The sequence below is a fragment of the Myotis davidii genome, unplaced genomic scaffold (assembly GCF_000327345.1).
Source record: "Myotis davidii unplaced genomic scaffold, ASM32734v1 scaffold540, whole genome shotgun sequence".
NCBI lineage: Eukaryota > Metazoa > Chordata > Mammalia > Chiroptera > Vespertilionidae > Myotis > Myotis davidii.
This window is the reverse complement of record NW_006292916.1, coordinates 8,009-18,212: the sequence shown is the minus strand read 5'-3', so window position 1 is coordinate 18,212 and position 10,204 is coordinate 8,009. Positions and strand designations below refer to the sequence as shown.

At 41.2% G+C, this 10,204-nt stretch overlaps 1 protein-coding gene across 1 annotated transcript; it reads right to left on the bottom strand.

The window, feature by feature from the left end:
• Nucleotides 1–8,535: 8,535 nt before the first annotated feature.
• On the bottom strand, nucleotides 8,536–9,325 carry PRRG1 (proline rich Gla (G-carboxyglutamic acid) 1; the record flags this gene model as incomplete). Its single annotated transcript, XM_006766422.2, has 1 exon — nucleotides 8,536–9,325. A coding segment is annotated over one exon (486 nt), but the record flags the coding sequence as incomplete, so codon positions are not given.
• Between the last annotated feature and the right edge of the window lie 879 nt (nucleotides 9,326–10,204).

The window sequence follows — 10,204 nt, the reverse complement described above, 5'->3', positions numbered from 1 at the left end:
CCTCAGCAGCGCTAAGGATGTCTGACTGCAGCTTAGGCCTGCTCCTCGCTGGCAAGTGGACATCCCCCGAGGGCTCCCGGGCTGCCAGAGGGATGTCTGACTGCCAGATTGGGCCTAAGCCAGCAGGTGGACATCCCCTGAGGGGTCCCAGACTGCAAGAGGGCACAGGCTGGGCTGAGGGACCGCCCCGAGACGGAGCCTCTAGTATGTTCATAAAATTTTAATGTTTGCAAAGGTGACTTGCACCAAGGGAGATTGACTTGAAAGGTCACAGATGGTGAAGTTCCAAGTGTCCTACTTCTGTAGTCAACCACAACAGTCTTGTCTATCTAATACATATATTATGGATCTATGAAAAAAAATTAAAAATAGGTTTCTATTGCTAAAAACTTATAAAAAAGCACAACATAGAATGATATACATGACTGATTGTAAATAACATGAGACTGGGCAAAAAAGAATCTGTAAAGTGGAGTGGAATTAGGGTTACACTAAATTAGATTAGAAGACTATCCCAATCTTACTCTGATTGCAAAATCCCCAGGGACAAGGGATGTAGGCATCATCCTATATAAAGAGGTAATATGCAAATTACCCCTCACACTGTCACAAGATGGCTGTGCCCACAGCAGAGGCAGGGTTCCTGTAACAAACTGTAATGAGCAATCAGCAGGGACCTGAGGCTGTGTAGGTCCAGGCCAGGGTGGAGGACCTGAGGCCATGCCCTCCGCCCCGGCGCCAAGCTGGGGGACTTCAGGCCACACACCCACCCAGCGGGGCTTGAGAGACCTCAAAGCATACCCCCTGCTCTGGCCCAGGCCAGGAGACCTCAGATCATGCCCCCTACCCTGCAGGATTTGATGAGGATCTCAGGCTGTGCCCCCTGCCTGGTGGGTCTAGATGGGGGACCTCAAAGTGCTTCCCCCACCCTGGACCAGGTCAGGGTACCTCAGGCCATGTCCCCCACCCCAGTGCTAGACTGGGGGACCTCAGGTTGCACCCCCTGCCCCAGTGCCAGGCCGGGGGACCTCATGCTGTGACCCCTGCCCCAGGCCAGGAGACCTCAGGCGATGCCTCCCACCTGGCAGGGCTTGACGGGGACCTCAGGCTGTGCCCCCTGCTTGGTGGGGCTAGATGGGGAACTCAAAGTGCTCCCCCCACCCCAGCCCAGGTCGGGGTACCTCAGGTCATGCCCCCCCCACCAGTGCTAGGCTGGGGGACCTCAGGCTGCAACCTCTGCCCCAGTGCCAGGCCAGGGGACCTCATGTTGCACCCCCTGCCCCAGGTTGGGGGACCTCAGGCTGTGCCCCTCACCCTGGTGCTAGGCCAGGGGACCTGAGGCCACACCCAAAGCCAGGACACCAGGCCGGGGGAACTGAGGATGTGCCGGGGGACCTGAAGCTATGCTCCCCCACCTGACAGGGCTTGACAGGGGCCCTGAGGTTGCACTCCCCACCTGGCACCAGGCCGGGGGACCTGAGGCTGCGCCCTTCCATTCTGCACCAGACCAGGAGACCTGAGGTTTTGCCCTTCACCTGGAGGGGCTGTATGGAGGTGGGACTGGCCAGGTTTGGATCTCGCCCAATGGGGGTGGGGCAGGCCAGGTCTAGGTCTTGTGCAATTTCGAGGTGTGCATGGGTGGGCAGGGACTTGACTCTGGGTCCTATGGTGCACCCCAGACTCTGACATGGGGAAGATATTCATATACATTTTACTAATTTTCTTTCATCTCTGACACTTCTATTATAGAGAAAGGGCAAATAGCAATATTAAAGTATTTCCTCTAATTAATTCCCTTTTAATGTGCACCAGGTCACTAGTTACTTTATAATCCCCTTAGTCTTACACAAGTAAACACTTTGTAAAGATCTATCTTCTGAGCTATGAAAGGAAATATGGTCAGATAAGCTTTTGGGACCAGATTATAGTAAATTTTGAAGTAAAGGAAAGGATAGAAATAAAGTGATTAAAATTACTGTGAATGAAATGTCATCATACAAAGTTTAAGAAAATAGCAGGTGGTAAGAATTACAGCAGAAAGACAAGCATTAAGGAGACCAGCCAGAAAGTTAATGTTTTGGTCAATTCTTAGTCTTAAAGTCCTCACCCTTAAGTATTTGATGCATTTGGGGAAGTTAAAAGGATTAAAAACAAATCTTGCCCTCTAAGAGCTTCAGGTATGTACAAAATGAGTAGGCGGCTTCAAGAAGGGCCAAGAGATGGAAGAGTAGCTCTGCAGCTTCTAGCTTGAATTTTTCTGAAATACCTTAAGAATTTATAAAAGGAAAAAAGAAGAATTTATAAAAAGAAAAGAGGCAAGTCCACATGTCCATAGTCAAGTATAACATTTTCAAAACTGAGTAATTATAATATGCTAGAGGCCTGGTGCATGAAATTTGTGCATGGAAGGTGCCCCTCAGCCCGGCCTGCACCCTCTCCAATCTGGGACCCGTTGGGGTGGGGGTGGTGTTCCATGGCCGGTTAAGGCCCAATCCCACAATCCAGGACTGCCAGCTCCTAACCGCTTGCCTGCTTGCCCCTAACTGCTTCTGCCTGCCTCCCTGCCTGATTGCCCCTGCTTCTGCCTGCCTGCCTGATTACTCCCTAACTGCTCCCCTGCTGGCCTGATTGATGCCTAACCCACCCCCCTGGTGTGATTGACCCCAACTGCCCTCTCCTGCCGGCCTGATGGCCCTCAACTGCCCTCCCCTTCTGGCATGGTTGCCCCCAACTGCCCTCCCCTGCTGGCCTGGTCACCTCTAACTGTCCTCTCCTGCAGGCCTGGTCACCCCCAACTGCTCTCCCCTGCTGGCCTGGTCACACCCAACTGCCTTCCCCTGCAGGCCTGGTTGCCCCCAACTGCCCCCCACCCCCTGCCGGCCTGGTTGCCCCACACAGCCTGTTCAGTCATTTGGTCATCCCTCACTAACCCCCTGCCAGCCTGGTCACCCCACACAGCTTTCTTGGGGTGTCAGAAATGTCTTGACCTAGGTGTTGGGTTTCATGGATGTATTAATCAATATGTAATTTATATAAGTTTTAGAAATTGCTGTGTCTTTTAAAATACAAAGTTTATTAAAAATAGGCTGGAATGAAATACAGAATAGAAGCTACAGCAGTTGGGATGTATTCGCAGCAGTGCAGTTATGAAAAGCCCTCCCCTACCCACGCCACCTCACTTGCTCAAGATGGTCAAGCCATCCCCCTGTGCAGTGTTTGCATGTAGCTCCCGTGCTTGTGGGCGTGGGTCTTCCTTTATGTTAACAGAATAACAGTTTGCCCACATCATCTCTTGGAGGAAAGCATGGACTCCGCCCCATGGGGCTACCAGTGTCTTGAGGTGCTTGGGAGGAGCCTGCTCAGACCATGCAATCCTTCATAACCAAGCAGGCCCCTCTACTGACTTACACACACCTCCCAACCAGAGCCCTGGCCGCATAAACATATTTACACTTGCACTGGAAAGGCTTATCCTACAACTCTCACCCAAGTGGTTCCTAGGCCAGAAGCCCTTCCCTCTTCTATTTGAAGTGTGTGTGTTTTCCTAACAGACACATTTATAAGAGAACAATACAGTACAGAAAAATCTTCCAGACCCCACTGCAGGGCTTTGTCAATAGAAAATTTGTTCATAATCACAAAGTAATTTACCATTTTAACATCACAGAATATAAAACATGAAGTCCGTCTTCCAAATATCAGCCACATATTCATAGCTGAAGAAATGACAGTGGTAACTAATAATTCAACAAATGGAAATTAAATAATTTTATTAGAGTGTAAAAAATAGCTTGAATTGCCACATGTCATTCTTAAGCATGTAAATAAGGTGCTGGGTGGAAGCGATCCCTCCCTCCCCACAGCACATGGATGTCACTCTTGGTCAAATGTAAAATCCCTGAGCAGTGGCTTTGCCCGGTGTCCCCTGTGACCCACATCCTGACACCATGCTACTATACATGCAACACTGAGTTAGCTAGTGGCATCCTTACAGATCTCCTCAAGCATCTGAAATATGTAAGGTTCTAACGCTAACTGCCACCCTCAAAATCACCAGTGGTTTAATATAACTAATCTGGTATTTAAAAAATAAAATTTCCTAAACTTAAAGCCTCAAAATTTTCTGTTGAGAAAGTTTTCCCATCAAATATGTAAGTGGCTCGTAAGGGCTTGTACCTGTGAGGAGCAGGTGGGGCGAAAATGCTATATGTTTTTAAAAGTACATTGTTATGATATTTTGGACAACTCTCTGGGGACTGATGCTTAGAAAATGGATACTTAGACTTATAATATATACTTAAAATTCCTCCTCAAATATAATTAAAATTTTTATACCATAAAAATCAAGTCATTTACATTTGCTTGTTAAATGACATATCATATTAGCTTTTAGAATTTGAGGTAACTACACTTAAGAAGCTTCCTTGTGGTTACATATGTATCCATCTTGTGATTTCCTTTCTCATCTTCTAAATATCAAGTGCACGCTATTCTGCTAAGGATGAAAAAAATCCAACTCTTTGATATCTTCAGATAACACTATTTCCAGTACTTGACAAACTACACCATTCACCCAAGTTCAGTCTATCCTTTTGAAGCAAGTGTTTCCATTTGTGTCATGCCAGCATCATTCAAAAGTAGTACAGAAAGTTCTTTCTTGCTGGGAACACCTTGATGTTGTCACATAATTTTTTTATTTCTTGAGTAATATTACTTAAATTCGTAAGAAAAAAAGAAACAGAATTTTGCCTTGTTAAAAAGACCATAATTAATAAGAACTTATGCAGCATGTTTATTAACTACTCATAATATAATTAACACATGGTAGAAGAAATCTCTTAGGTTTAAAAATAGCTTCATTTAGCATACCAAAAACATAGAGATATAAGAAAAACATTACCTAGTATAATCATAAAAATAGTTAAATACCATAATTTAATGTAAACCAAGTGTTTAAAAATGTGAAATATTATAATAAAATACATGCTATTTACACAGAACCAAGTTAAAGCAACCTCCAGTTATCGTATCAGATCATCAATCTTGAAGTCATAACTAACAATGAATCAAACACAGCATCAGTATTTGTATTGTTCAATATGAAAAAAGAAATATAATTTACTTTAAGCAGATACAATTAATTGTGATATTCAAAACAGAGAGGCAGATAGTTCTAGGATTCCAGACACAACTACTGCATATGGAAGTTTGGAAACCATTCCACTGGAAGAACTACCATTAAGCCCATTCTTTAATTTAAATGCAAACTGGTTGATTCAGTTTAATTACTGCTTAAGAAAGGCACTAAATATATCTGTAAAAATAAACCTTTATTAAAAATGATCCAAGGTGAATGTAGTATCTATCAGTAAAGAAAGGCAAAAGCATAAAAATATATTTATTCCAGACAAGCCCCTTTAATTATAAAACATATTAAGAAACACAGTTTATAAAACCAGGTGGCATAGCAAAAGGGTTTTTAAAAATGTGAAACCCAAACAAAGCAAAGTGAAACCAAACAAACCTAAGAGAATGCTTCTTGAAGAAAGTGGTATTTTGTTTATCCTGTCATCATGATGCCAATGCTGCCAGGAGACCTGTGACTGATGCCAGTTATCACTATGGAGTAGGAATGCTTTCTTTAACCAATAGTCTAAAAAAGCTCAGTTTTAAGCATTTGGATTTTGTTTCAAGGATTAACATTCATTCATATACTGCAAAAGGTAGCATTAAATCCAATATCAGAAGTTTGAAATGTAAAATAAAGTTGCAAGAATATATACTTAGTAATAGAACATTCTGCTCCTTTGTATAATCCTGTAATTCTGAAACTTTTGGCCTCCAGACCTCCTTATATTCTTATATTTTATTGGGGATCTGGATGCCAAAGAGCTTTTGTTTATGGAGTTGACATCTATCCATATTTGCCATATTAGAATATATAAAAATTTAAAAAGCATTTATTCATTTAAAATTAAAAAGTTCATTATGTGCTAACATAAATAACATTTTTAATAAAATAGCCCTATTTTCTAAAACAGAAATAAGATCTGAGGGAAGATGGCATTGTTTTATATTTTTAACAATTTTGAGAGAGAGCGCGTTAGAATGAAAAGATAAATAATAGCTTTGTAATATTATGATAATAGTTTTGATCTCATCGATCCCTAAAAGGGTCTCAAGGATACCCCAGAGTTCATGGGCTGCACTTTTGAAAACTGCTGGTTAAATCTAAGGCCTGATATTAATGACATAAAAATATATACAAAAGGAGCCTTAGTTTTCATTTTAAAATAAACCAAAATATCCACACATACACACACAAGTCAAAGTATCAAACACTTCAACTTTCAGCTTTAACTAGAAGCCAAAGATCACCATGGCCAAATTCAAAACAATATTGTCATTTCTGCTGGGACTAGGGTGAAGATTTATTCATGAAAGCTACAAAACCTATTAACTAAGCACACCCATTGTAGTTCTCTTTCTAACATTTGCTTAATCTTGTTTGTGCTAAGCTGGCTGTCATCTTTAAGTTGGCACAGCCTTGGTATAGACCAGAGTATGACAGGAGTTTAACTAATAGCCTTCACACTCAGATCAGGAACATGTTCGCAATTTATGGGGCAGCCTATTCTATTTCTCATTATGTAAAAACTCAGATTTTAGGGGAACAGGTGGAGAAAATTCTCTCTTAAGGACAGTAAGAACAATGCTATGGCCTCTTCATATCTTACAAATTACTTTCATGCACACCATATCATTAGATCTTTTGAAGTCACTAGAGAATGACAAGGCAAATGATTTTACTACCACTTCAGAGTAAAGGAATTTGAGGGCCAGATACGGGACTTTCCTGAGGTACCATGGCAAGTATATTGCAGAAAGGGATTAGAATTCAGGATTCTCCTCAGTATTTTCTCTTCCTTTGGTTTCAGGGAAAGATTGAGGGAGGGGTCAGTGGGGAGGGAGGCAGCAGTGTATGACACTTTCTAAACCTGCATTCCATTGCTTCATACACCATTTTACCCAACACCAAGGCATGTTGGGAGTGGCAGAGACATCTCTCTAATAAAATGAATTTCCCACCAGTGCCATAAATTATGGAACTTTGTATAAAAACACTGTCATACTTTTCTTTCTGAGCTAGTTTATATTGGCAGTTCATTCATAGCCTGTTCACTCTGATCCAAAGGAAAAGTAAAAATCCTGAAGTTAAAAAAAACTGATAAAAATGAAATAACAATAACAAGATCTCTGTGAAGCTATTATAACTAGATTTATTGTGCACCTGGCACAACAGACTTTGCACTCTTCCTCCATCAACTGGAGAGCAATATAAAAATCACAATTCTTAATTTAATGGGAAATTGCTTCAATCATCTTGAGACAAAGACTTCAGTCTACACAAAAGCATTAAGAAAATAATTTTAAGAATATTATTTTAACTAAATTCTTAGGTACTTGACAATTCTGTGCTGGTAGGAGGAATAGAAAGTAGAGTAAAAAGCAATGAAACAATGAGAAGAAAATAATTATTGTCACCAAAGAGCAAAGGAGAAATCTTTATCTATTCACTGTCATTAATACATACATGTACTTTATAAATTATTCTGTTGGCAGGAAATCCTCTCCACCAAGATGTTAATACAAATAGCATGAGACATTCAAAATTAGTAAGCAAACACTGTTTAACTGGGAGGCGGGACAGTCAACAACAAACTCCCTCTTACAAAATTAGCCAAATGCCACTAATTACCAATAATTTTCTTGCTATACACTATAAGCAAGTTGTTGTTTACTGTCACTTCCTTCTGTATTTCTGAGATGTTCCAAAAATCAAGATGGACTACATGCATTTTTTTCTATTAAGGTAGTTGAAGAAAAAGTTTAACAAAAGCCAGTAAGAAACAGAAAACATACTAAGTTCATCTTATTTTCAAAATTGAACAGCACATCGCTATCTACTACATAACCTGATGGTGTCCCCTACCCCCATTTTGGTGAGTAATTTACAGGTGATTTAGACAGAAGTTAATCACTATTTAACACATTGCACTGGTATATATGCATATATGTATACTAGAGGCCCATTGCACGAAATTTGTGCACTGGGAAAGGGGTGTCCCTCAGCCCAGCCTGCACCCTCTCCAAACTGGGACCCCTCGGGATCGGGCCGAAACTGGCAGTTGGATATCCCTCTCACAATCTGGGACTGCTGGCTCCCAACCGCTTGCCTGCCTGCCTGCTTATTGCCCCTAACTGCTTCTGCCTGCCAGCCTGATCACCCCCTAACCATTCCCCTGCCAGCCTGATCAATGCCTAACTGCTCCCCTACAGACCTGGTCACCTTTAACTGCTCTCCCCTACCAGCCTGGTCATCCCTAACTGCCCTTCCCTGTAGGCCTGGTCACTCCCAACTGCCCTCCCTCCCCTGCAGGCCTCGTCGCACCCAACTGCCCTTCCCTGCTAACCTGATTGCCCACAACTGCCCTCCCGAGCCGGCCATCTTGTGCGAGGGTGTGATGATCAATTTGCATATTACCTCTTTATTATATAGGATATGCATGAATACACATACACACATATGTATAATTCATCACATCACATAAAGACCACTGTTTTCCCCTTTTCACATATTCCTATTACCTAAAATGAGCATGGATAATGATTTTACAGTAGGAAACACAACTAATTAAAATCAAATTAGAAAATGTAAAGTGGTATGCTGTCAGAGTCCAATAAAATAAGTCAATGCATATTTATGTAGTGGTAAAGTGGTAGACAGTTCTTTTATTTGTATTCTAAAAACGATTATAGTAAAAAGAAGTTTGCTGTTTCATTTGATGGTGGTGACCACAGGCACCATAGCAATGGCACTGGCTGAGTTGGAGTGGATGATGTCCTCATAATCCGGGGGTGGGTCTAAATGAGGTTCTGTTTCAATCCTCTGAAGGTTCACTTGTCCTGTAGCTTCCTCATAGGTTGGTGGAGGATCGCAGTTGGAAAGGTGAGTGGAGACAGAATCTGAGCGCCCAACTACATATTCCAGAAAGCCTGGCGACATTCCATTGCTATCAAACACTTCGTCTGGTGGGGGAGGTGAAGTGATAATATTAAGGTGCTGAGGGAAAGGGATGTGATCTTCAGTCACTGTCTGTCTGCGAGTTTTGTTTCTTAGGAAGCATCTCCAGATTAAGAAAATGACAAGGAGGATAATAAAGAGGCCAAAGATTAATGGAAAGGTAAGGTAAAACTGAAACCAGTCACTTCCTCTGTTACTCTCACCTTGTTGCGCTTTTGTATAGGTGTTCCAAAACTCTTTCTGAAAACAAAAGACAAAATTATTGAAAATCAGTATGATCAAAAGATATGAAATATCAAATGAATAAATGTCTGGGGTCTAGTAATATAATGAAAAGAAATACAACAAACAAACCAGCTTTCTTTGTTAAAATGACCTACAGTCTACATTTTTCATGATAAGAAATTACAAATAAATCATGGTGCTCACTCTGGATCCTTCCTAAAATAGAACATGGGTCATCTTCAAGGCTTGGAGTTATTTATATTTTTAGCTATCACATTTTATTTTTTTCATTTATAGAAATTTAAAAAAAATCTTTCAATTATAGTTAACATACAATATTTTATTAGTTTCAGGTATACAACATAGGGATTAGATATTTATATAACTTACAAAGTGATCACCCCAATAACTCTAGTACCTATCTGACAACATACATAGTTATTACAATAATATTGGCTATATTCCCTATGCTATATTTTACATACCCATAACTGTTTTTAAAACTGGCAATTTGTACTTATTAATCTCTTCACATTTTTTACCCATCCTCCTCAATCCCCCTCCCGTTTGACAATCATCAATATTTTCTCTATATCCATGTTTGTTTCTGTTTTGTTTGTTCATTTATTTTGTATTTTGAATTCCACATATAAATAAAAACATGTGGTATTTGTCTTTATTCTTTTTAATAATTCTTTTAATAAAATATATTTTCTTGATTTTTTACAGCGAGGGAGAGGGATAGAGAGTTAGAAAGAGAACCATTGATCAGCTGCCTCCTGCCCACTCCCCACCGGGTATGTGCCCGCAACCAAGGTACATGGCCTTGACCAGAATTGAACCTGGGACCCTTGAGTCCGCAGGTCGATGCTCTATCCACTGAGACAAACTGGT